This window comes from Lolium perenne, chromosome 3, assembly GCF_019359855.2.
Source record: "Lolium perenne isolate Kyuss_39 chromosome 3, Kyuss_2.0, whole genome shotgun sequence".
NCBI lineage: Eukaryota > Viridiplantae > Streptophyta > Magnoliopsida > Poales > Poaceae > Lolium > Lolium perenne.
This window is the reverse complement of record NC_067246.2, coordinates 210,215,428-210,242,821: the sequence shown is the minus strand read 5'-3', so window position 1 is coordinate 210,242,821 and position 27,394 is coordinate 210,215,428. Positions and strand designations below refer to the sequence as shown.

Below are 27,394 nucleotides of genomic sequence, written 5' to 3'. Positions count from 1 at the left end.
GGAGGTGAAAGCAAGAAAGTTGTTACTCTTCGGTTCTTGGAACCCTAGACGGATTTGAGGCCTCTGTGGCGATTTCTTGGGAGCCTCCAATTAAGTTGTGGATGTGTGCCCCAAGCTTTGTGTAAGGCCCGGTTTCCGCCTCGAAGGAAATCCCTTAGTGGAACCGTGACCTAGGCCTTTGTGGCGAGGGTCACCGGAGATTTAGGCGAGGCGCCTTCGTGGCGTTCGGTGTGTGGTGTGAGTACCGCATCTTGGGGTGAGGCCTTTGTGGCGTTGGTGTGCATCGAGCAACCACACCTCAAGGTGAGCCTCTTGTGGCGTTCGGGAGCACTAAGCCACCGCACCTTTCCAACGGAGATTAGCACTCGCAAGAGTGTGAACTTCGGGATAAATCATCGTCTCCCGCGTGCCTCGGTTATCTCTATACCCGAGCTCTTTACTTATGCACTTTACCTTGTGATAGCCATCGTGCTTGAAGTTATATATATCTTGCTATCACATACTTGCTTGTATTGCTTAGCATAAGTTGTTGGTGCACATAGGTGAACCTTTGCTTAGAATAAGTTGTTGGTGCACATAGGTGAACCATAGTATATAGGCTTTGGACTTGACAAAGTAAACGCTAGTTTTATTCCGCATTTGTTAAGCCCATCTCGTAAAAGTTTTAAACCGCCTATTCACCCCCCCCTCTAGACGACATCCGTGTCCTTTCAACAACAATAGTTGCATATTTGTTGTATTTGTTTGAAAACTATGTGTTGTATTATCTGAAAACCATGTTGTATTGTTGTATGTTGGACGTGTTGTATTTGATGTGAAGTATTGTTGTGAACAATGTATTGTATTTGGATGGTACAATTTATTTGTGAATTTTTATATATTGTTTGATCTTGTTGGGTGCATACTTGTGTGTGTTTGTTGTTTGCGCCGCGCCCGCGCGCTGCAAAATGGCGCGTCCGGCGGAGGTGCTATTTTACCGCGCCAACGCGCTGCAAAATGGCGCACCCGGCGGGGGAGAAATCGCTCCGGCGCACGGCAACGGTTTATAGCGCGCAGAATCTGAGGTTTAGCGCGCCGCGATACAGCGCCCGCTGGAGATGCTCTTAGACTAGTCACAATGGGAAGTATCATACACTAGTATTATGCACATGATACTAGTTTATGATACTACCCCACAATGCATAGTATCATAAGATAGTATCATATTATCATCACATTTAATCTCTACTATTAAATTTCAATGCGACCGGTACGTCGTACGTCGCTTAAAAAATACTCAAACTGAAACTATTTACAACGCTTTGCCACCGCTGAGTCAACCTACCGGTTGAACCCCTCCCTCGAATAGAAATCCCTCGAATAGAACACCAGACGATCCGGGCCACCGCGATGGCCGGCGACCCTCAGGGTGGGGGTCACGGGACTGCAGAGCAGAGATGGTTGCTCCGATGGCCGAGGCTCTGCCGCCGATGCTCAGGGCGGACGAGATGGTTGCCTGACAAAGATGCCGCTGTTGGATAATTAGGCACAATTTCCATGATTAATTCCAGAATATTAAGCATGACGACAGTAACTACTAACATGTGAAACTCGAACATACTAGATGTAGTGATTAACATGAACAGTAGCATAGCAAACAGTACAACATCCATCGCTAAACAGATCGAGATATGTCGCACGTACCGATCTGGTGGAGGTGGCGGTGGAGGTGTAGCAGATGATGTCGCGGCAGTAACGTTGTTGATGACAACGTTGTTGACGACAGGGACGACGGGTCGAAGTAGATGGCGTTGAAGACGACGGTAGGCAGCACCGCCCGACTTGGACGGAAGGCGACCCGTGATGAAGAGCTTGAGCAGTCGCGCAGAGCGCTTCCCAAAAACCTAATTCGCCCTCTCCCGTACAGGATCGCATGGACGAGCGGTTCCGGAGACCTGCTCTCCCGTTCGCCGATGCACGTCGGCTCGCGGGATGGAGTAGGCTACGATGGCGGCGCAAGCAGAGAGAGGTGGAAACCCTAACTCGTGTATTGGATGTGTTTCTGCGGTAGCCGGGCAGGAGATTATATAGGCTCGGGAAACCCTAGGCAACGTGGGCCACGCCCACGTCGCACGAACGTTTCAAGTCGGTTACAGATAGCCCACGATCCGGGAGCGACCCGAACCGACTAACTGCGACGCGTCCGTCTAGGACTCTGTTCGTTTTCCTGAGCTGCAAAAAGTAAGGAAAGTCTCGGCTCGAGGCTCAATCCACTCACCACGAGCGCGGCGCGCGTCGTGACGTGTCGTGTCGTGTCGAGACGAGCGAGCGAGGAGGAGGAGGAGCGCGCGTGTAGCACTCCTATTCTCACTCACTTACTAGTGGTGGAACAACCCACCTTATAAGGTGGTCTAACTTCCTCCCAACTTTCCATGTGGGACTAAACTTCCCACCTCTTGCCACTCCCTAGTGAGCTGCCACCAACTTGGGCTCAAACTCACAAGGCTGCCACTATGTGGGCTTTGAGATTTATAGGAAAAACTGAAATCTAATTTGGGCCACTAAAAGTGGGCCCAATATTTCAACAATCCCCCACCAGATCTCAAATCCCCATTTAGAGATTTACCAATACTCGCTGCTTGTTTATATACCAGTGTTTCAGCGGAGACTGTTAAGTTGAACTTCCGCCTAGAACCTTAAGTTACATCCACTCACACTTGAACAATGGACTAAGCCTTGAATTGCAAGTTTTGCGTGAACAGGGTTTCACTCAAAGTCATGACCAAGACATGGCTGCCGTAGCCTACCCCGCGGGTGAAGCATATGCGTCATACTTCATGGTCTCTTCATGAGTTTACTAGAGATCACCCAAATCTCATAGATTGCGACGTTTAACAATCGGACTCATATAGGTGTGTTATTTCAAGAATGCTCTGTAGGACAGCATCTTTGCTAAAATAGCCAACATAAACACATTAAGGCTTGTTGCCAACCTGCCTTACAACAACTGAGAGTTGTGCATCTTCACATAGAAAGGGTTACATAATACTCTCCTCAATTAAACCACTAGTTTGTTCTTCCCAGGTCCTAATTCACGGGATCTCCGATCACAAAGGTTGGGTTACCACTATGGCGTAACATCAACGGGTCTCAAACCCATCTCCCTCGATGCACTTTCTATCACATTACGTGATAGTCCCTTTGTAAAGGGATCTGCCAGGTTTTTGTCCTGTTTGAATATATGTAACAGCTTATTACTCCGGAGTTTCGCAATTTCTGACAGACTTCAAACGTCTCTTGACGTGTCTTGATGACTTCGCGTTATCCTTAGAATTGTTTACTTTGACAATTACAAATCGATTGTCACAATTCAAAAGGATTGCCGGAACAGTTTTTCAACCACGTGCAAGTCCATCAAGAGCTCACGCAACCATTACGATTCAACGGTGGTTGTGTCTAAAGCAAAGAAGTTCTGCTTCCATAGTTGACCTCGTCAATATGGTTTGCTTACAAGATCTCCATGATCTTGCGCCACCTCCAAAGGTAAATACATACCCACTTGTGGCGTACAGATCGGCTACATCCGAGATCCAATTCGAATCACTATATCCTTCAAGCACGGTGGGTGCCACTGAATAGTGAATCCCATAACTCATTGTACCACATAGGTAGCGCATGACCCTATCAAGTGCATGCCAATGATCGATACCGGGTTTGACATGAACCTACTCAACTTGCTAACAAGAAAAGAGATGTCGGGTCTAGTCGCTCGCTAAGTACATGAGTGAGCCAACGATCCGAGAATATCTCAATTGATCTATGGCAATCCTCCGGTTCTTGCGTAGTGTCACACTGGGATCATAAGGTGTTGAAGAAGGCTTGCTATCAATATAGCCGAACCGGCTCAAGATCTTCTCAACATAATGGGATTGCGTTAGAGTAATCTCACCCTCGTTCTTAATCAGCTTGATATTCAGAATCACATCAGCTTCTCCCAGATCTTTCATATCAAAACTCTTTGACAAGAAAGACTTGACCTCGTGTATTACTCTCATGTTTGTACCAAAGATCAGAATATCATCCACATACAAACATAGTATAACACCTTCGCCCCCACCATAGCGATAGTAAACACACTTGTCAGCCTCATTGACAACAAAGCCTACAGAAGTTAAAGTTCTGTCAAACTTCTCATGCCATTGCTTAGGTGCTTGTTTCAGGCCATATAAGGATTTCAACAACTTGCACACCTTTCTTTCTTCACCTTTTACTACAAACCCATCAGGCTGATCCATATAGATTTCCTCTTCCAACTCTCCATTAAGGAAAGCTGTCTTTACGTCCATTTGATGAACGATAAGACCATAGGAGGCAGCCATGGATAGTAGTACTCGAATGGTGGTAAGTCTAGCGACAGGTGAATAGGTGTCGAAGTAATCTTCGCCTTCTCTCTGTGTGTAGCCTTTCGCTACAAGCCGCGCCTTGTACTTTTCAATAGTACCATTAGGTCTTAGCTTCTTCTTGAACACCCATTTGCAGCCCACAGGCTTGCATCCATGGGGTCGTTCTGATAGCTCCCAAGTTCCATTAGAAAGGATCGAGTCCATCTCGTTATGGACAGCTTCTTTCCAGTCATCTGCATCTGGAGATGCATACGCCTCTGCAATGGACGTGGGAGTATCATCCACAAGGTACACAATGAAATCATCACCAAAGGATTTTTCAATCCTTCGTCTCTTGCTCCGTTTAGGAGCTTCATTGTCATCCTTTCTAATGGAGACGAGACGAGCGAGCGAGGAGGAGGAGGAGCGCGCGTGTAGCACTCCTATTCTCACTCACTTACTAGTGGTGGAACAACCCACCTTATAAGGTGGTCTAACTTCCTCCCAACTTTCCATGTGGGACTAAACTTCCCACCTCTTGCCACTCCCTAGTGAGCTGCCACCAACTTGGGCTCAAACTCACAAGGCTGCCACTATGTGGGCTTTGAGATTTATAGGAAAAACTGAAATCTAATTTGGGCCACTAAAAGTGGGCCCAATATTTCAACAGCCGCTTGTGGAAAGGCCGGTGAGGGATCCAGTGGAGGGGATCTACCAAGAGGCTGCCGATGAGGGATCCGGTGGAGGGGATCTTCCAAGAGGCTGCCGGTGAGGGATCCAGTGCAGGGGATCTACCAAGAGGCTGCCAGTGAGGGAGCTCTCCCACGGCGATCTGGTTTTCCTCCGCCTGGGGCGGCTCCGGTGAGACCTTGCACAGTCCATCTCGCCGGGGCGAGACCTTGCATGCTGGCAACCATCACAGCTTGCTTTGAGCGGAATTTCTCATGTATCTTGCCCGCACCGCACGACCAGCACAGCCTCTAACGCCCCTCTTCTTCCGCGAAGACCGCCCCGCAACTGCTGTCCCCGGGCACTATATATGGACGGCGGAGCAACCGGCACAGCCTCCAGGACCTATCTTCTTCCCCGACCACCGCTCCAGCCGCTGCTGTCCCCAGGGGCTGCCGGGCTGGAGGCGCCACTGCCGATGTCTCCAGCAATACGTCGCGCACGAAATGGCCTTCAGGTTTGACAGCAACAAGTGATCCACATACTGTCCGAGTGTCCGTCGTTTGTTGTTTTGTTTCCGGCTTCAGGCCATATATATTGACAAAATGCAAGCCTCCTGCTCCTAGGTGCCAAGAGTTGATACATCTGCTGCTGTTTGTATGTTCTGAATTTTCCCTAAGCATACTTTTCAGTGTCTGCTTCGTGGAAAAGATTGCTTAATTGGGTAAAAACAAAGTCAATTAGCAGTACTGAGCGATCATTTTAATTGAGTTAATATTACCATGTCCTTCACAAATAAGAAAATAATATTTTCATGACTTTGCCAATTTATGGGAAACTGAGGCGGTCAATCAAATATTGTGTTGTGTAAGGCATCTTCACCGGCCGACGCAAAACAGACGCTAAAAGTGTCCACGAGTGTCCGTGGACACCAAATCAGTTGTACATGGTCTTTGAGTCTGTTTGCGTCGGGTATACCCAGCGTGTCGATGCAATTTTTTCTCCAACAGCGTCAAGGTCGGTAATGACGGTTTAACGCTCCATCGAGTCATGCCGCCGGCAATTAACGTTTCCCACACGGGGGGCGGTGGTTCCTGACATGTTTTTGCCGCCGTTTGGCGCGTGGGGGGGGGGGGGGGGGGGAAGCGGCTTGCGCGTGATTAGCGTTTCCCGCCCCGCCGCGGCTATATATGGTCGACGCTGGCGGGTAAGAAGGGCACACCTTAACCCTAAAAAACTTTCATGGCCAAGCACGACCACACCTGGGCTCGCCTTGTTAAGATGATCCGGACCTCACCGCCATACACACGGCGGAGCCTTCATTGAGGAGCAGACGGCCGCGTACGGCCGCCATGCCGAGTAGCTGGAGGCGGAGGCGATGACGGAGGTTGCGATGGCGGAGGTTTGGCAGGCCAGGGCTAAGGCGGCAGCGGACGCGGAGTCGGCGGCAGTGACCATGTCCCACCTGCAGCGGGAGCTCGCGGAGGCCATGGCGGAACTCGCGGCGGGGAGGGTGGTGATGGCAGCGGTTGCAAGAGCCGACTTGGCGGCGGCGTCCCCGACCGCCGTCATCCACGCTGTCGGCGACGAGGAAGACGACAACATGGGCTTCCTCCCCAGCGAATAGGATGTGAGTGATGGGCAGCAGGCGCTGCGCGCGTCGTTCGATAGCCTCCCTGAGAACGACGGTCGTTGTCAGGCTCTGGAGGCGGAGGCGCAAGCTTGCGGCGATGCACTTCACATGAGGCGGGCGTACAGGTGCTCCGACCTGGCGGCAGTCACGTGGATGGGACGGGGACGCATGCGGATCGACCGCGAGAATCGAGAGCTGGAGGAGGCCATCGCGGCGAGGGACGAGGCGGTGGCGACAGCGGCGAGGGATAGGGCCCGCTGCCACATTGACTTGGCAGCAGTCGCGGAGGAGGAGGTGGCGCGTGCGGAGGCGGCTGAGGAGCAGGCGCACGTGGCAATGGGGGATGAGTTGGCGCGCGTGATGTCGGCGCAGGTCGCGGCGCGGGATGCGATCGCAGCGACGCAGAGAGTAATGGGACTCCGCTCTGGCAGAGTCCAATGGGAGTTCGCCCGGATGCGCTCTGACGATAGCGCCAACCCGTCGGATCACGCCAACGGCCAGTAGTAAGCCGCACGACTGCGGGTAACCCTGGTAATAGTAGGCCGTGCGATGGCGAGTAGTGTGGCCATTGTCGTGGTAGTTGTAGGAAGAATAGAAACTGGTGCATTTATTTAATTAAATTTATAAATTACTTGCTTCTTTGATTTTGGTTAATTTTTCTTTGTTCTATCCGATTTACTAGATAATTTTGTATTTATTTCATACAAAACTTCAGTTATAATCTTAACTAGGATAATACCCGTGCTTCGCTACGGTCCTACGGACACCTCCTGCTAGACCACATCGAGTTTCTTTTCTAAAAGAAATATTTTGTAAAAAGGTTAGGAGAAATAAAACAAAGAGAAATAGGCTTATTAGTGGGTGAGAGAGAGAGAGCAGCCCAGAAATTGGCCAGACCTAGCTAGCAACCAACCCAAGTATTTCCTTTTGTCGGCTTCCTAGCCCGGCGACCATCATATTCTCCATTTCTTGTTTTGGAGCGTGAGCTCCATTTTTTTCATTTTTTATCCAACAACCACCGAACCTGAATAAGCATTAACAACTTATTTTAGTGTCTTAAGGCCACCAGCAACTTCCGCCGCCAACTCTGCTTTCTGATAGTACGATCCACGTCTCACAAGATATCTACCCAAGCTCACGGGCCATGAAGAGCTGGCGCCAAAATTTAATTTCAGATATCACTGTCTCCTTGGTCTAGTAACACAACACATCTCACTTTATTTCGAGAATTCCTTGGATCCATTTAAGTTTGCAAAAAAAATACAAATCCACTACAAAAAAAATTTCAAGAATCAGAAGAACATCACACTTGTGAACCAATAAAAATCACAAGAAACAGAAATAAATGGAGACTACACGGTATAGCATACCAATTACCTGCCAGGGAGAAACATCAGCCTGACATGCCTTAGGTACAGCGACATGTATGAGGTGAAAGAAATAACCCTCGTGATGGATCAAGTGCGGCTGTAGCGATCGCTACAGGTTTTGTCAGCTCGCATAGCCAAAGGTCGCAATCCCAATCCCTTTCCGGCCCAGCTAGGCCATAGCCAGGACCCAGAAGCCCAAGACAGCGCCTTCCGAAACCTAATAACTGAACAGAACCCCTGCCTCTCCTCGCAGCGCCGCCAGGATCCAGTCGCTCCCCTCCGCCGGTCGGTTCATCCTCCTCTCTCTGAGCGTCAAGCGGATCACCACCGGCTTCAATCCCCGCGCCAACCTCCGCGCACACCCGAGTGACCCGCGGCCGGGCAGCAATCAGAACAGCGCCGCCCTGCCGGTCGTCGGATACTCGGATGGTAGTGGCACCGCACGGTGCTCCTCTCGCAGGCGCGGCCTTTTCGCTGGACGGGTCGGCAGCTTGATTTTGCTCTGATTCTTTTCCTTCTTTTCTTTCTTTTTGTTTCCTTCCCTTTCCATCTTAGCACTCCCCTCTGTCTTTGCCTTCCTTTGTTTCCAGCTTGCTGATACTCCAGGCTACTTTGAACGTATATGAACTGGTGGATCTCGGTGTAAGAAAACGATGTGGGATTATTCAGCCCAGAACATCCGATCGATGGTTGGTGAGGAGAGGTCATCCACTAATCCTATGGAGAGAAGAGGAGGACGCGGCCTAACACGGACGAGCAGGCCGAGTTTTACCTCGCAGGCGACGGGCCGCAATCTGTGGAGCGGACGAAACGTTATAAACTGAACCGGTACGGTGGCATCTGACAGTATTATGAGATTTGGTGGGAGGGCAAAACGGTCCAATGAAAAGTTGGACGAAAATTTTGGCAGAAACCTTAGCTCCTTTATTATTAGGTATAGATTCCACAGGACAGTAATGACGAAGAAGAACGATGATGAACCGTAACCGCTATCTTCAACCCACCAAGCTCGAAGCAATCCGAAGCGCACGTATCAAGCAACACCTTTAAAAGGGAAAACAACATCGACACGGCATTGCTGCCTGGACCAGAGCAGTTTTTAGACCATAGCATGTGCGGACAACGCCGACTACACTATTTTGTTAAATTTCCATGATTTTATTTATTCTTCGGTAGCACTTCAAAAGATTTAAATCTGATTTTTTAAATGTTTAATTTTGAAGACCACAAATGTTTGCGTAATATTTATTCAAGTAAATTTTAGAGAGTTTGTTAGACCAAAACTATGGATGTGCTCTCTAGACGGCAAAACAAAATTAATGGTCCGTAGCAACGCACGGGCATTCAACTAGTGTTTTGTAGAATCTCAATGCAAACTTGTGTACATGATGTGTTTGCCACTAAGTTTTCTAGTTTTACGTGCTATGATACATACCACTCTCATCTCTCACCTCATTAATTGGTGCGCCACATCAGATTTTTGTCAACATGGCATGCATGATACTAATTATGATACTCCCATTGGAGCTAGTCTTAAGACTACTCATAGTGGGAGTAACATAGCTAGTAACATCACACACCCCAAGGCATTTTGGTGACATGACATGATAATTAATGAAGAAAGAGAGTGGGGTGGTAACTAGCTATGTTACCATAACATCACACTTCTCAAGACAAGATGAGTCTACAATCTAATAAATATAACATGCAAGATACCACATATAAGGCTGACCATAGTGGGTAGTATCATATAGTAGTATCATGTATATAATACTTTTCTATGATACTAGATCCATAATGCATAGTATCATAGACTAGTATCATAGTTTTGCTATATTAATTGATTTGTAGAATCCCAATACAAATTTGTGTACAAGATTTATTTGATACTAACTTTTCTCGTGATGTGCGCTATGATACAATATCTACCTATGATACTCTAATCTTCTCTCTCATCCATAATTACCTGCCACATCAGCATTTTTGGTGGGGCTAGGATGCATGATACTAGCTATGATACTGGAAACCACACAGGATCAGTATCGCAGTGGTCGTCAATCATTTCATCCCCTACAATATTACTACGTGGTCCATCCTATATCTGGTTCTGGCAGGAGACTCGGCGGCAGACTTTCCTATTACGTTACGTCATCTGGTTTTCTATGACAATGGGAAGTGGACTCAGGGGCTGGCTCTACGACTAACCTCCTAACCAATCTGTCACATCATAGAAGGATGCCTAGCTGAGACAACGCTTGTGCCAAGTAAGAACGACTCACTCACCGAGCTTTCCATCAATCTTGCGTGGCAGCAATAAGCGGAGCGACGAGAAGCCTACCCTTTTCCATTGGTTCCATTAGGGCGGGGGAAGGACCAATGGCCCAAACAAATCCTACCTGCGACTCCTCTGGTTTGCTTCTTTCTTTTTATCCAATGTTGAAGACTTCTGTGTTTTTCTTTCTGCTTGCTTCCCTTTCAAATTGATATGCCGGAGATCCCCTCTTTCTTTCCCTATACACAGTGTAGAAACGGTTAGGAAGAGCCCAGCTTTCGATCCCTGTTTGCTCGACCCGATCCTTTTCCAATGGAACAAAGTGACAAAAAAGAATGTTTAGTCCATTTGGAAAGAAACAAGAGACCGGCTTCTAGAAAAAGAGACGTGCCCTCTTCTCTATCTGTAGATTCAGGAGCAACATGCTGGTTCCTTTTGTCATAATACCTAACGGCTGTGGGCAGAATGAATGAAAAAGCAGATGAAAGACACTATACATACCAATAGAATGAGAAATGATTCCTTTTGAAAGGATAGGTGCCTTAATGTTCGTAACATGCCGTAGTGTATCACTCGAACCAAAAGTAGTAGTGTATCACTTTCACTCGGTGAAGAGTCAAGACAAGGTAAGAACCCAAAAATGATAGACATATTGGTTCGCTAGTTAGATTAGTAGATGCTTATTTCACTGAAAGATCTGATTTCTTCGAATTTCCTTTCCTTATAATAGGGCCCAATTGTTGGATTATATGGAACAAGATATCCGTCTTTTAGCTGGTGTGATGCTTCGGGCTCAATAAATTTATTGGACAAAATACAATGTGGATATCGGGCAATGTTTGACATTGTCATCGCTAGCAATGAGAATATATCGAATGAATTATTACGATCAAAATGATAGCCCTATCTATATTCCAAGTAGTAACCAGAATGCATTCATTCGGCGTGGTTACTATGGAGCAATGTGACGAGCAAACGTAACGTACTTTCCCTCTATAAGATAGAGGTTCCAAGAGAAGAAGTTAAGGGATCAGTACATTAGTGATTTCGGACATCAACTACGAAAATTCGAGAGAGAGCTCCGTCAATCGATAGAGAATCCGTATCGGTACACTATGGCTAGCCTAAGTAACTATCCACTATGGAGGTAGTAACATAGGGTAGTAACATGCACCATGTTACTACTCTATGTTACTCCCCACTATGACTAGTCTGACCTGCCCAGTTAATGTATTTCACCATGTAAATATGTGGTGGTTGGCAGCTTCCCATTAATACGAAATGTCTTGTAAAAAATTATTACCGTGGCTTCTCCAACTCCCAACTGTGCAAATCAGGCTCAGGCCAGGCACCGCGCAGGCAAGCACCCCCTCCTACGCCGTCACACATCCCGCCATCCGGCCATCCCCTCACCTGCAACAATCCATGGCAATCGAACCAGGGAGAGCTCAGTGAGCGGCGGTCGTCGGCTCAAGGCCCTGTTCTGGGAGACGCCGAGGCGATCTGCTATCTTAGCCAGGTAATTTCCCCGCAAGTACTCCTGGTCTCTCACGAATCTACTAGATTAATCTTAGGGTTGGGTATGAGGAGCGTCCTTGCTCCATTTGTTCAGTGGATCCATCACGCGCTCAATCGTAAATCCTTTTTTTTCAGCGATTTGTTCTAGACGAGTGAGCAACAACTATTTTGGTATTGTCAGCTAGTTCATCTCATGGAGGCGACACTAGAACAGGCGGCATTGCGTGCCCCCACATTGGAACAAGATCAGCGAGGCGCCGCCGCATTCACAGGGAATAGCAGCAGGGACCATGGAGCTGCCAACATAGACGCCGATGCAGGCGAAGAGACACGCGCTCCTGGATCTGCACCTGCTGTCACGTCAAGGATTTCAGTGCAGAAGGTGTGCTCAGTCGTGCGCAAGTTTGGTAAATTTAAGAGGAATTTAGTCGAAGAGATAGGCTTCGGTGGGATGCTAAAGATGCGGATGTTAACAAGGCTAAATTTGAAATTCAGCGCCTGGCTAATGGAAAGAGTTGAGTCGAATGAACTGAGAATAGATGAGGAGAGGATTCTAAAGATCAAGGATCATGATGTCGAGAAGGTATTCGGTCTCCCATGTGGCACCAGATTGATATCTCCAGATACACCCGAGCCATCCGAAGCTTGCATCGAGTTCCTCCGTGTTTCTTCCAATTTGAGCAAAGGCGCGCATAGTCTAAAGGCCGCCGAGGCTTACCTCCTGAGAGATGATATCAATGAAGATTCCAGCAAGGTCCAGATAGATTGCTTCAAGATAGCTTTTCTTGTTTTTGTTGTTGGACATCTGTTGGCTCCATCAACTAAGTATGACTACATCGGCATAGATTTCTGGGCTGCACTCAACGATACCTCTCGGATTAAAGAATTCAACTGGTGTCGTTATGTACTCGAGCATTTGATCCGAGCTGTTCGGAAGTTGAAATCAGACATCCGCAACCGCCACAAGACCATACATCTTGTTGGCTGCCACGTTTTTCTGCAGGTCATGTTTCTTTCTGCTCTTTTTGTATATCATGCTAATTTGGTTCAACTCAAACCGTAATATTTGAATGTCCACATGTCGGCAGGTATTCTACTTGGACAATCTTGATCTTGGTCCGCTTTCCAAGACACGGGAAGGTCTACCAAGGATTAGTCTTTTTGACTACGAGTCGGTTAAGAAGATGACAGAAATGATCACTAACGATGTGGGTGGAGATACATCATTCGCTGGAGCTAACGTGAGACTTCTCCCATTTTCAATTTTCAAACATACAGTATATGCAATCACATAATAGCATGCCGTTCAGTAACTGAACACATGCAGTGGTCATGAGCATGTTTACATCTTATATCTCCTTCCTGTTCAATTCACATGACAGTTTAGATGTGCTCAAGATGTATGCCAAAGCCACTCTGAAGAGCCCTTCATTCCGGAAACAAACCAAGCAGACATAGCTTCTGACCTGCCCTGTCACAGCCCAGGTTTTGGTGGTACGGAAGATCAGCACAGCCCAATTAATCCCATGCTACGAAGCAGCTTCACCGAGACTGGACCAGAAGATTTCTCCAACCATCTCCGACTGAAATACCCGTCACTTGTGAGTCATTTATTTCTTAGTATTTCTTGCAATTTCTTCATATTACATCCAATTTATTTCTGCTCTGTTTACGCAACTAATGTTCCAATCCAAACGTAGGTGGGCCACCCGCTTGCAGCCATTTTGGAAGAACACAATGCACGCATAATGGAAAATATATCTCAAATTAGCAACAGTTACCAAGTCGCGATGTTTAGCTTTATGGACCAACTTCTTGGCTCTATATCTGAGAACCGCTGTTGCTGCAGAGCATTGGGACGAACCGATTGTTTACTGAGATCGCCACATGCAATTCCTGGTGAGAAACATTGGAGTTATTTTTCAGGATTTCCGCCCCTTCTTTGTGTAACTAACCAACAGATTTTTTCATCTCAAGGAAACACACATCTCACACCTAAAAAACGCAAGTCCCGATTACACTCCACAGTAACAGGTAGAGCCATACAGCAGATTTTAGGTAATCATCCATTTTTCTATGTTAAGACATGACACAGGATACAAATTCTCTCATCCCTTGATCACAACACTGTTTTTTTCTGTAGGGCAACGCAAGAAGACCCGGGGAAACTGTACAAGATAGTATGCTTTGATGGTCAACGATGAACAACCGCTTACCTCACAGTCCTTTATCAGTTCACACCAACTCGGCAGCAGAGTAGGCCATATGAGCAGCTCCTGATTTAAAGCATCAACTTGCACACTATATGTGAACTTTAGATCAGCAGCTGTCATGTCATTAAGATCTCCATTGTCTTCGTAGAATAGTATCTTAGGTTTTCATCATCAACTTAATTTCACGTTAGATGTGAACTTTTATTGTTCACGGCTTAGGTTGCTTCGTAGTCTCTTCTGCAATCAGTTGGTGGGGGCACGTAGTGTACTTGTCAATGTGCCATTGAGATTGCACTGACACTTCTCAACAAGTTTTAGACATGCATGGTCATGGCATCATTGGCAGGTAATTCTATGTTCACTAATGTATGAGGTAATTCTATGTTCACTAATGTACCATCCAGTATGGTTGGACCTATCTGTATACTTCTGTCTGTCTCAACATCTCCAAACCGATTTATATGTGAAATGCTGAAGAACAATAGTTTGTGAAAGCTTTCAATTACCATTGTGGGGGTGTGGTTGGTACATCGACATTTTTTTTGTTCAGGGCTTCCAATTTTTGTTTAGTGCAACCCCTTTCACATTTTTAAACTATTGTTCATTTCTTAAGGTGTTAAGGCTATGCGGGAGTGATACAAAATGAATGTGGGTGAAATTCAGGTGTAACGCACTGACTTTATGCCGATGATACCCAAATGTGTAAAGGTAGGACCCGAGAGTATATATGTTTGTACTACCATAGTAGTTTGTGTGCTGGAAGTATGTGTGGTATTCTGCGACAGTTCAAGATTTTGATTCCTCTTATACCATACATAATAGCATATCACATGCAATGTGACACTGGATTTGCTGTAGAAAAAAAGAGGTGCATTGGGAGGATGAACTGTATCATAGTCATCTTCATCCAAGTTAAAGTCTGATATTTCGTTGTTGTTATTGATTTCTTACACATCGGTACTAAAACATCACCATCATGAAATGTTCATTCCAGCTGGTTCAGGTATCAGAAATTAAGAACGGCAGCTGAATGTCGTAGAAGCCGGATATACCGCAGCTAAAACTGCAGAGCTCAACCTAGGGAGTACTATAGGCACCGGCGCTAATTATTATATTACCACGTCAAAGTTTTGCCAGGAGGACAGCGAAAACATTCCGCATAAGAAGCGTGTGCGGATTGTACTTATTCCTGATTCTTGTCTTCAGCTGGGCCATCGTTCTGCATCAACTCCTCGGCAGGCAGACTCAAGCTCTCTACAGAAAAAGAACAACAATGCTATGTGAGGCTGGGACTTCAAGTAGTTCACTGATCAGGTTGTGCAGATAAGAAGTACCATCATTGTCTGCAGATGCGTAAGAAGATCGCCGGGCACGTGCATTTTGTTGAGTAGGCTGAAAGTTGATTGGTACACTAAAGTGAAGATGAACTTGGCAGAACATATTATTTTTTGTTGATGGAAACGACATATTATATTGCAAGTTGACTTCCATATTACTATGTTCAGCGATGAAAGATAGCATATTGGGTGCAGCATGAATACCGTCCCCGTCCCCACAATCTACTTTGCAAAGTTAATCTAAATCTGAATGTATATCCACTTATTTTACAGTACAAGGGATAGATCTTTCAACCATACATCTTACACTAAAAACAGAATACTGAATGCAAAAGCTGAAGTTTTGCAGCTGATGAGAGCAGTATTATCGATACCTGAAGTTTTGGTCGAAGAGCTTCAAGGGGCCCTTTAGGCTTGCTGGCACCTCCACCTTGCTGTGGCAAACAAACAAATATGTAAAATATTTATAATGGCATTTCATATTTACATTTTCTCAATGGTTGATATCACAAATTATCTTTTCAAAGGGAAGTCTTACCTTCCCTAAAGCCCAATCAGCAGAGTCAAAGAAAGCTCGTTCCTGGTCCTGATATTTCCAATTGAGTTTATATCAGTTTAATTGAAAATAAAACTTAACTATACATCTGTGTTACTTTCCATAATAAAGATTACAAGGCTTTAATTTGAAAGGGGAAATGAAGACACAATAAGACAATGGCATTGACCTTAGATATAAGTGGCGACTTTTTGGGCATCCTTCCTCCATATTTTTTCTTGATTGCTGCCTCCTACAAATACTCATATGAGCAGAGCTATATTAACATGTAGACGTACAATTTTGGAACAAAGGTCACGTGAATACTAATACATCCAAGACCGCCGAAAAAACGGTGCTGGGTAAAGACAGTACCTCCTCTTTGGGCGAGGGCATCCCGCTGCCTTCATTCTGGTCTTGAGTTTCTTGTACCTTTTCACTAGAAACATTTCCTTCAGGACTCACTTGGCTACTTGCATCTTCAGAGGACATGACTAGTGAAATTAAGCTGCCAGATATTCGTTCAGTCTTGTGAACTATAATCCACATTCATGATACAAACCTTAATTGTTTAAGATGTAACGGTAGCTTACATAACACAAAAAGGAAGAGAACATTTTAGATTTTGGGTGAAGTTGCTCGTGTATTTTCAAAATAAGAGCCAGAATACAGAGAAGTTGTTTCACGTCATTTATATTCCATGTTGGGGGTTAATAACATGTCCAGCTTCAGCACTTCCTGACTGAAAATTAAATGTCAGCTTACTGTTTGTCAGAGCAAAATTGTCTGTGAACCAAGGCATAACTTGGTGGCAGTGAGCTGCTGATAGCTCTCAGTCCGCCCGAGTTCGAGTGTCCGTACTCGCATTCTCGGTGTTGTGCACACAATTACCGCTATCAATAACAGTACGGCCAATCACAGCAAAATTGTCATCCAATCAGACACACACAGAGAAATAAACGTTTGTATAAATAGCAAGATAGCTATATCTTCATAGGTCACCATAAATATTCCTTGTGCTACGTTGATGGGAATTCTCAAATGCACATAATACTGTACTGATTTAAACTAAATACCTGAAAACCCCATTAGCTTACACCTTCTTTTGGGACAAGACTGAACACGTTTGTTATAGCAGCAAAGTAAATGATATTGAGCATAGAGTCGGCATTGTTACCACACAAGGTTTTCAGAAATTCCCACATTACTCAGAAAACAAGAAAAATCAAAATAGCCAGAAACAAAAGAATGACATGGCCCACATAATTACCAAACTCTTTCGTGCACTTGTAGGTTAATAGTTTATGATGCTAGTAAATAGCAGTAGAATTGAATTATGAAATAAGAGTGCTATAAATCTGATTTAGACAGATTCAGTGCGCATAGAGGCTGTTATAACGTTAAAAAACATTAGGAAAAAAGTCCAATACAACTGAACCAGAGCCTCAAACAATCAGATTAGGAAAAAATGCATACATCTCAATAAGTAGACCTATCAGATTCGTGCATACAGTGAACCAAAGCATGCTAAACCATGTGCGCTCGTATTCCACGGGAAATCCATGGAAGACATAAACATGAACGCTCAAACACGAATTCCAGCAGCTATCGGTCACGTGATTTTCTTACAAAAAAAAAGAAAAAAACTGCTATTGATCTACCGCCGCGTCATCATACAAGCTTGCCCTAATCACTGCGCGATTATCGATAGGCACCCGTAAGGCCGTAACACCACCGCGGTCACAAGCAACCAGGAATCGATAGGAAACCGGAGCAGGGGAGCCGCGGGAATTACCGGATAGGAAGGCGGCGTGGAGCGGGGCAGGGCAGGCGCGGACGATCGGAGCCGAGATGTGGCGAAGAGTATGAGACTGGAGATCAGTCGCGAGGGGGTCGAGAGGCGAGACAGGAGGTGGTTCACTGGTGGTGTGGCAGTTCGATATACGCTGCGTGCGGATCTGCCATTCTGCCCATATCTGGTCCGGTGCCCAAAGACGACAGCGCGAATCAATCACCTTCTACTTCTAATTAGAGGATTCAAATGTCATGGTTTGTTACCAAAGTTTTAAACACCTCCCTATCTCTTCTTGCTATAGCGGATTAACAACACTCTTGCTAAAACTATGCACTTTGAATAGAATTCTTAATAATAGCTCGCTAAATCGCACTAGATCGTTAAATAGTGCTATTTCTCTGGCTAAGTCCAAATTTTTAATATCGGAATTTAAAAGTTAGACCTTATGCACTTTATACACTCTTTTTATTACTACAATCATCATGATTTTCAGTACAAAAGTTTTTATCATTGAATCATTGAATGTGTTGTCATATTTATAGATGATATAAATATTTGATGCCTAATTTTTCTAGGGATTTTCTTGTTTGCAGAAAAATGTTAAATGGCTTAGCTCCGCTATAGCTTCCTTAGCTCCTAGAAAATGTCGCCGCTAAAAAACATAGCCCACTATTTTAAACTTTATTTGTTTGCAAATACACATATATATAAAAGTTGTTCTTTTGGTGCTTCACAGCAAGAAATAAATCATATTTTCATGTGGTCTAGCCTCATCTTGGATTTTCTATGAACTTCTTATGAATTTGTGCGGAGTGCTACAATTTACAGCGATTTCTGATATTAGATTTATGCGTAAATTGAAGCGAAATAATTGGCTGCAATATTTCCTGGCTGATATGCTGTGTTTTGCTACTTCCACTGCATTTTTTTTTTCGATAAAGGATGCTTTATTACTTTGAAAAGCAATTACATCCAGCCTGCTGCACACAGCCGTTTAAGTGTCTCAAATCAAAAGATGGAAAAAACTAGGCGAGATACATATCGAAGCGATGAATCATATGAGTGTGGGTGGGGCTTCAATCCGTAGACTATGCTGCCACCCATGTAGGGAAAAAGTATCCTTCGCCGTAACCTCCAACCGTGTACAGACCTCCGTAAATAGGTCTCGGTTATCCACTCGCTGAAGAGGTAACCACAAACGGAGAATACCTATACATATGTAGATGACCTGCAACAAGGAGCAATTTTTATCGTTAAAAATCTTGTCATTTCTACTTAGCCAAAGCGCCAGATAACTGCTAGCGCCCCCACCCTAAGGAGCAACTTAAACCTTGAATCGATACCATGAAGTCAATTGACAAAGACATTGGCCACACTAGTCGGAGGGTACATGCTAGACGCTACTTGGATGACTGACCATATAGATCTCGCAAATTGGCACTGGAATAATAGGTGTTTAATGGTTTCATCATGATGACAGAAAACACACTGTGTACTTCCGTGCCAATTCCGCTTAACAAGATTATCTTTGGCGAGAATAACTCCTCGACGAAGATACCATCCAATTTTTTTATTTTTAATGGTATTTTCATCTTCCAATTTTTTTTTATCAACTGGTATATCAGAATGAAGGATCGCATTGTATAATGATTTTACTGAGAAAGTGTCATCTACATGAAGATTCCATCTAAATTCGTCCGGTTCAGACGATAGTTGAATATCTCACAACCGGTGAATTAGGGAATTCCATGCCAATAGCCTTTGTCCAAGCAAAACCCGTCTGAACGTCACATTCGGAGATGACGTAGCCATTACTGTGGCAATGGTATCACCTTTGCGACGAACAATACTATACAAAGCAGGATACTGTTCACTTAAGGGTGCATTGTCTAACCAAACATCTTCCCAGAACCGTATTTGTGCTCCATTCTTGATCGAGAAAGTACCATGGCGAAAAAAGACATTTTTTGTCGCCATGAGACCAGCCTAGAAGTGTGAATCCCCAGGTTTTCAAACCACTTGGGATAGCGTCTTCGAGCCGATATATTTTCTCCGAAGAATACTTTGCCAAATCTCATCCTCGGTAAGAAGCTTAAGCGGTCATTTACCTAGCAGAGCTGAATTCTTGACCTCCAGGTCATGAACTCCAAGCCCGCCTTGATCTTTGAGACTACAAACTATACTCCATTTAACCAGTCAATATTTCTTTTTCTCGCTGTCCGCTTGCCAAAAGAATCTGGATCGATAATAATCGAGTTTATGCAGAATTCCTTTCGGTAGTAGGAAAAATGATAACATATACAGTACCATATTTATCGGTACCGAATTAATGAGTACCAATCTTCCCCCAGGAACAACAATTACCTTTCCAACTACTAAGGCGTTTTTGTAATCTTTCTTCCACTATTTTTCATTCAGCGATTGTAAGTCTCCAATAATGAATCAGAAAGCTAACAACAATATGTAATCTGGATTTACAGAGTGCTATAGTCAGAGTTTTACTTTGTGTTTCCAAAAATCTTCAGCAATCCCATATATCGATAACTACCAAAAGAAACATCAGAATCTGATTCTGCGGCACTAATTTTTTTTATAATATTGCAGTCTTTGCCGCCCTGGCATCATGCTCTTCCAAAATCTGAAAAGTTAGCGTTCGAGTGAGGCAAGGACATGTCAACACTGCTCTGAAAAAATTGGAAGCAAGAATCTTTTGACATTGTTTACATTTTTCTCTCAGAAAAACAAGCCACGCATAAATGAAAAACTATACTGAACCTTGCGATGAAAACTTTAACGGACCATATCATATCATGCTAAATGAAATGCTTAAAGGCCTAAACCATTAGGTGAATCAGAAGCTGCTCTCAACATGGTAAAGGCCCCAAGTTATGATAGGATCTTGCAACACAAGGCTACGTAATTTTCTTATTTTTCTGCAGGTTCTCAGCCTCCTGCACTTCTATCTCCACATTTCCACAAGTTGTGGCGAGCAAAGCTTTAGCGCCTTAACAGGAATCAGATCAAGAACAGGAGAGGGATAAGCGTGATGTAGATGATGGACAAGGTTGATTTTTCGGGCCAGTTGATTCAATCTTGAATCTGCTCATGTGCTATATTTGGGATTCATACACTGGTAGAAAAATGCCTTTAGTCGCGGTTCGAACTGACATTAGTCGCGGCTGCGCAACCGCGACCAATTAAGCGCGACTAAAGGCCCCCCCTCCCCCCTTTAGTCGCGGTTGCTCCCCAACCGCGACTAAAGGTCCGTCCACGTGGGCGGCTAGCGTGCGCCTGGGCGAAGGACCTTTAGTCGCGGCTGGTCTCCCCAACCGGGACTAAAGGCTATTTCGTTAGAATTTTTTTAATTCATTTGGGTTTCTAATTTTTTTTCACTCCGTTTTTTTTTTTATTTTTTCAGAATTTCTATTATTTCAGTTATTTGCATAGCTTAGTCTCTATCTCTAACTACACTTATCTCTAGTCAAATTACTTACTCGTGGTCAAACTTCTCGCTCGGTCACCCATCCTCCCACTACTCCACCTCTAGCACGCTTAACTTCCGAGTTCCATTCCATCCCGCATCCAAGTGCTACGCGCATATGTATGTGATACTAGTATCATATCAATCCTATTAACATGTTGGTCGATGTCACAATTTTTTATTGTTTGAATTTCAAATAATTTTTTTCATAAACAAAAATAATGATGTAATAATAATCGTGAATAAATAAATGAATATTAACTTTTTAATTTTATTATTTTTAATTTTTCTAAATTTTTAAATATTTTTTTTGCCTAACCTAAAACCTAAAAATTTGAAAATCTAGAAATTGGGTAAAAGTATTAATAATCTTTATGCTGGATGCAATTATTAATTTTATTTTTTTGAAAAATTTAAAAAATATAAAATCCATAATTTATAGCAAAAACTAAAATCTTCCTGCTTTCGTATTTTCATTTAGAATTTTTAGAATCTAAAAATTGGCTAACCGGGTAAACCCCGGTGAATTCGGATGTAACTTTTTCCCAGGATTTTTTTGATATATTATACGTTTTTTTCCGACGTCGTATGCAAAAGTTATTGCGGTTTTACCATTTTTTTAACTTTTTTTGCAAAAAAAGTGAAAATTCGAATTTCTTAATTTCTCCGAATAGTAGGTTGCATAACAAACAAGAATCTGAAAAAAAAAAATTTTCTGAATTTTCTATCATTTTCTTTTGCATTTTACAAACCAAAAAAAGCGATCCACGGGGGGGGGGGGGTGTGTGTGTGTGTGTGTGTGTGTGTGCAGAGTGCGTGGGAGTAAAAAATCTTGGAAAAATCTTTAGTCGCGGTTGGGGACACCAACCGGGACTAAAGGGGTACCCTTTAGTCGCGGTTGGTGTCCCCAACCGCGACTAAAGGTTTTCCGTCGGCCGCATCCGTCCATCGCCCTTTTAGTCGCGGTTGGTGGGTACCCTTTCGTCTCGGATGGAGCATTAGTTGCGGGTTGCCTCCCGAACCGCGATTAAAGCCCCCTTTAGTCGCGGTTCGAATATTTCCGGGACTAATGGGGGTGGACGGAAGCCTTTTTTTCTACTAGTGATACATTCTAGGTATATTTTAACCTTGTTGTCAAACATATGAAAATATACATGTTAGCTTACCGCCAAACATATGCTGACATCCTTTGATTTTACTCGACATATACTGTACTAACCAAGCAGTGCCATAGTAGTCAGCCGTTATACACCATATCTGGAAAGAGAGGAATATGTGTATATTCGTCGACAAGCGTTTCACCCACATTGAGGTGTCCGATATTGCTTTCGGGGACATCAAGCAATGCACTCTTGCTTTTCGAGGCGCCATTTCGGGGTATTTGCTAGGTCCTAGATTTTCATCACTCGCCCCTAAGTACAAATCCTAGCTTCGCCCCTCCTTAAACTGAAAGCTAAACTACAAAAAATACCACGGAATACATCCAATCAAGATTCATACAAGAAGTGGACTAAAAAAAGTTACACAAAAGCAAAGGAGAAAATGAAGACAGGGGAGATCTGAGCAGAGACCAGATCCTACACGAGGTTGGCCGGTCATCGTCTCCCTAGTAAGTGGCTAGGTCCTACCGGTCGATATCTCCCTGTTCGTCGACATGGTCGATAGCCTCCTTATAAATCCATGGTAGGTGGTCGATGGAGCGTCACCTCTCTAGCATGGTGGATGGGATCCACGACACGGCGATGTCGATTAAGCTGAAGGTCGGGGACGAGCTCGGCAGGGTAGCGAGCGACGACACGAATCGGACCCTTGAGGCGGGCTTGAAAGGGGAGAGGAGCCACAAAACCATGGAGAAAGGTGAAACGCTAGGGGATGTTATGCAAACAAAAAAAGAATGAGGCTTGACTAAGGTGGGAGGGGAAGTGGTAATTTTACTAGCACGAATCTCCAACAAGTCGGTGGTAAAGATAGTATGGGGTCCTTCTTACACCAGGAGATGCATTTCTCGTCGGTTCATCGCGATTGGCGGGGTATGTATGCACCAAGCTTTAGAAACTTCAGACTTGGAAGGAGGGGCCCCTCGCGTCGCCTCCTCCGGGCGACTGGGGGCGAACCCTAACTCCCAGCTGTCACCTCCCCTCCTCTCTCTCCTCGTCGCCTCCTCCGGGCGACTGGGGGCGAACCCTAACTCCCAGCCGCCGCCTCCCCTCCTCTCTCTCCTCGTCGCCCCCAAGGCGGCCGTCGGGCAAAGCCGTGCAATGCCGTGAAGGGGGCGGCAGGGACCTAGTCCCTCTCGGCTCCTAGTGCGGCGGCTTGGAGGGAGGCGTCCCTGCTAGGGACCGAAGACGGTGTGGCAGACGATGCAGAGCAGAGGAGGCGTGGCGATGCTGGGGCGAGGTGGCTTGCTGCGCTGGCGGCGGCCGTGTGCACGCGGGCCCAGATGGGCTCGAGCAGGCCCAGATGGGCTCGTGTGGGCCATGCCCTCTGATCGCTCCGGTTCGGCTCTGCATCTGCGTACATTTCTAGACATTATGGTAGTTCGGCCGCAATTTTTTTTGTTTCGGTATCTCTAGAATATGAGTGTGTGACTTGTTAGAATTGATCCTATTGATAATACATAGAAAGGGCCTGTTATCTCTATCAAGATGATTCCAAATTCGTCAGATATTATTTATTCTAGTATCTGGAACACCAAATAGATACAACGGATCAGAAAAAATGGAACTATGATTCATACTCACTATTAAGACCTCGCAACCAGACTAAAAAATTCAAGTAGTTCTTAAATAAAATAAAGAGGGCCGGCCTCAGGGTGGTCCTTGATACGTCCAATTTTCATCACTATTTTATATCATAATTTGCTGTTATTCATTGATATATTTCATATTTGGACATAATACTTATGTTATTTCATCTATTTTGCATGTTTCATCATTATTGGAGGATCAAGCACCGGAGCCAGGATTCTGCTGGAAAAAGCACCGTCAGAACGCAATATTTCGGAAGATCAACTGTGGAAGGAAATTATATCAAAAATCCTATTTTTCCAGATGACGAAGGAAGCCAGAAGGGGGAGCCAGCTGGACCCAAGGTGGGCCCAGACCATAGGGCGGCGCGGCCCATGGCCTGGCCGCGCCACCTTGTGGTGTGGGGGCCCCACAGCCCCTTTCGCCTCCTTTTCTTCGCGAAATCCTTCGTCCCGAAAACCTAAGCCACAGAGGGTACCTCACGAAGAGTTACAGCCGCCTCTGCGGGGCGGAGAACACCAGAGAGAAAAGAGCTCTCCGGCGGGCTGAGATCCGCCGGGGAAATTCCCTCCGGGAGGGGGAAATCGACGCCATCGTCACCGTCATCGAGCTGGACATCATCTCCATCACCATCATCATCATCTCCACCATCATCACCGCCGTCTCCACTGCTGGACATCGTCACCGCCGTAGCAATTTGGATTTGATCTTGATTGTTTGATAGGGGAAACTCTCCCGGTATCGATTTCTACTTGTTGTTGATGCTATTGAGTGAAACCATTGAACCAAGGTTTATGTTCAGATTGTTATTCATCATCATATCACCCCTGATCATGTTCCATATGATGTCTCGTGAGTAGTTCGTTTAGTTCTTGAGGACATGGGTGAAGTCTAAATGCTAGTAGTGAACTATGGTTGAATAATATTCAATGTTATGATATTTAAGTTGTGGTGTTATTCTTCTAGTGGTGTCATGTGAACGTCGACTACATGACACTTCACCTTTATGGGCCTAGGGGAATGCATCTTGTACTCGTTTGCTAATTGCGGGGTTGCCGGAGTGACAGAAACCTAAACCCCCGTTGGTATATCGATGCAGGAGGGATAGCAGGATCTCAGAGTTTAAGGCTGTGGTTAGATTTATTCTTAATTACTTTCTTGTAGTTGCGGATGCTTGCAAGGGGTATAATCACAAGTATGTATTAGTCCTAGGAAGGGCGGTACATTAGCATAGGTTCACCCACACAACACTTATCATAACAATGAAGATTATTTAGCCGTATGTAGCGAAAGCACTAGACTAAAATCCCGTGTGTCCTCGAGAACGTTTGGTCATTATAAGTAAACAAACCGGCTTGTCCTTTGTGCTAAAAAGGATTGGGCCACTCGCTGCAATTGTCACTCTTGCACTTTACTTACTCGTACTTTATTCATCTGTTATATCAAAACCCCCTGAATACTTGTCTGTGAGCATTTACAGTGAATCCTTCATCGAAACTGCTTGTCAACACCTTCTGCTCCTCGTTGGGATCGACATTCTTACTTATCGAAAATACTACGATACACCCCCTATACTTGTGGGTCATCAAGACTATTTTCTGGCGCCGTTGCCGGGGAGTGAAGCGCTATTGGTAAGTGGAATTGGTAAGGGAAATATCTACTGTTTGTGCTGATTTTATTTCTGCCTGCTGCCATAATTCATTATGGAGAGATCTTCTCTCGAATTTTTATTTGGAAAGTCCGCTACTACTGCAAAGGTAGTGGATGAGGCGCCAGGTGAGGAAGAGATACCATACAAAATACCTATGAAAATTATTGAACGCGTAGTGAATAACCGTTATACAGGGGATGGAACTGTCCACCCTGGAGATCATTTATTGTTCTTGCATGAATTATGCGGTTTATTCAAGTGTGCAGGTATTGCTATGGATGAAGTGAGGAAGAAACTATTCTCTATATCGCTGTCTGGTAAAGCGGCGCATTGGTATAAATTACTGGATAATGGGGATTCTCTTGAATGGAATGATATTGTGCCCCGGTTTTATTCTAAGTTCTATCCTCCAAGTGAAATTCACAAGGATCGGAATCGCATATATAATTTTTGGCCTCATGATGGAGAGAGTATTGCCCAAGCTTGGGGGAGATTGAAGTCTTTAATGCTCAAATGCCCCATTCATGAGCTTCCTGGTAATGTTATTATTGATAATTTCTATGCAAGACTTTCTTTTGAAGACAAGACCTTGCTGGATACTTCTTGTTCTGGATCATTCACGCGTAATAAGGAAGAGTTTAAAAGGGACCTTCTTAATCGGATCCAGGAAAATACTGAAGGATGGGAGATCGACAAAGATCGAGAATCAGGTATAAATTATGATTACAAATGCATTGAAGCTTTTATGGATACTGATAAATTTCGTAATATGAGTGCTACTTATGGTCTTGATTCTCAAGTTGCTGCAAATCTTTATAAAGCTTTTGCCTCTCATTATGAATTGCCTAAGAAGAATTTTGATAAGTATCATGAACCGTACAAAGATAAAATTGATTCATCTATTAATAAATGCGTTGTATTTGAAACTGTTGATCATGTTATTCCTGAAGCTTATATTGAAAAAACTCCTTTCCCTGCTAAAATGAAGGAGTATTCTGTTATAAATAGTGCGGTTCATAAAAGTGAAAAGAAACCTATAGAACCTGAAGAACAAATAAAAGTTGAACCTGCTGTTGCAATAGTTAAAGATCTTGTGACTGAAAATTTGGAGGAAGGTCATATTATTTTCTGTGAAGATGCTTCTAATATTGTTTCACATCCTAATAAACCCAAGCAAGCTAGTGTTCCTATGCTATCTGTTAGAATTGGTGATCATTGCTATTATGGTTTATGTGATATTGGTGCAAGTATTAGTGCTATTCCTTATGAGCTTTATACGGAGATTATGCACGAAATTGGTTCTTGTGAACTTGAAGATATTGATGTGGTTATTCAGCTGGCTAATAGAGAAACTATTTCTCTAATTGGTATTGTTCGAGATGTGGAAGTTCTATGTGGTAAGATTAAATATCCTGCTGACTTTTTGGTACTTGGTTCTGCTGCTAGTGATTATTGTCCTATTATTTTTGGTAGACCTTTTCTAAATACTTGTGGAGCTATTATAGATTGCAAGAAAGAGAAAATTTTGACCAAATTTGCTGGTGAATCATATGAGTTTAACTTCTCTAAATTTACCAAAGCTCCTTATAAAGCTGATTTGCCTAATAATGATTTTAAAATGGAACAGTGTGCATCTATTGTTCTTGTTCCTAATAATCCTTTGCAGCAACATTTGGAGAATAGCGAGAGTGATGTTTTTAGGAAAGAAAGAGATGAGCTTGAGGAAATTTTTCTTCGCCAACCTATTCTTAAGCATGATTTACCGGTGGAAGATCTGGGTACAACACCGCCACCAAAGGAAGATCCTGTCTT

At 44.3% G+C, this 27,394-nt stretch overlaps 2 protein-coding genes and 1 long non-coding RNA gene across 5 annotated transcripts; 2 read left to right on the top strand and 1 right to left on the bottom strand.

Annotated features, from left to right (window-relative positions):
- The first annotated feature begins 11,607 nt into the window (after nt 1-11,607).
- On the top strand, nt 11,608-14,172 carry LOC127343220 (uncharacterized). Of its 3 annotated transcripts, none has more exons than XM_051369340.2 (7): nt 11,608-11,824; nt 11,959-12,826; nt 12,912-13,064; nt 13,206-13,424; nt 13,524-13,722; nt 13,801-13,857; nt 13,967-14,172. In XM_051369340.2, exons 2-7 carry the CDS (start codon nt 12,017-12,019, stop codon nt 14,002-14,004), a joined length of 1,476 nt encoding a protein of 491 aa, XP_051225300.1. In that variant the 5' UTR covers nt 11,608-11,824; nt 11,959-12,016; the 3' UTR covers nt 14,005-14,172. The 3 variants fall into 3 exon arrangements, with proteins under 3 accessions (XP_051225300.1, XP_051225298.1, XP_051225297.1); XM_051369338.2 differs by having other exon boundaries at nt 11,610-11,824; nt 12,005-12,826; nt 13,801-13,881; XM_051369337.2 differs by having other exon boundaries at nt 11,611-11,824; nt 13,801-13,881.
- A 133-nt stretch (nt 14,173-14,305) lies between these two features.
- On the top strand, nt 14,306-15,574 carry LOC139838540 (uncharacterized). The gene is made up of 2 exons (XR_011755685.1): nt 14,306-14,744; nt 15,031-15,574. It is a non-coding gene; the product is annotated as an uncharacterized lncRNA (long non-coding RNA).
- Nucleotides 14,939-17,900, bottom strand: LOC127343221 (uncharacterized). Its single transcript, XM_051369341.2, has 7 exons — nt 17,704-17,900; nt 16,284-16,416; nt 16,099-16,161; nt 15,912-15,959; nt 15,748-15,807; nt 15,371-15,428; nt 14,939-15,290 (listed from the first exon to the last, which is right to left on the bottom strand). Exons 2-7 carry the CDS (start codon nt 16,398-16,400, stop codon nt 15,220-15,222), a joined length of 417 nt encoding a protein of 138 aa, XP_051225301.1. The 5' UTR covers nt 16,401-16,416; nt 17,704-17,900; the 3' UTR covers nt 14,939-15,219.
- Nucleotides 17,901-27,394: the final 9,494 nt, after the last annotated feature.

Excerpts from the sequence above, each read along its gene's own strand:
- LOC127343221 (XM_051369341.2), bottom strand. The coding sequence starts at position 16,400 with ATGTCCTCTGAAGATGCAAGTAGCCAAGTGAGTCCTGAAGGAAATGTT. Across the intron at positions 16,162-16,283 it reads TGCCCTCGCCCAAAGAGGAG|GAGGCAGCAATCAAGAAAAA; the intron begins GTACTGTCTTTA and ends GAGTATTTGTAG. Across the intron at positions 15,291-15,370 it reads CGCATCTGCAGACAATGATG|AGAGCTTGAGTCTGCCTGCC; the intron begins GTACTTCTTATC and ends CTTTTTCTGTAG.
- LOC127343220 (XM_051369338.2), top strand. The coding sequence starts at position 12,017 with ATGGAGGCGACACTAGAACAGGCGGCATTGCGTGCCCCCACATTGGAA. Across the intron at positions 13,065-13,205 it reads CATCATTCGCTGGAGCTAAC|TTTAGATGTGCTCAAGATGT; the intron begins GTGAGACTTCTC and ends TTCACATGACAG. Across the intron at positions 13,723-13,800 it reads ATCGCCACATGCAATTCCTG|GAAACACACATCTCACACCT; the intron begins GTGAGAAACATT and ends TTTCATCTCAAG.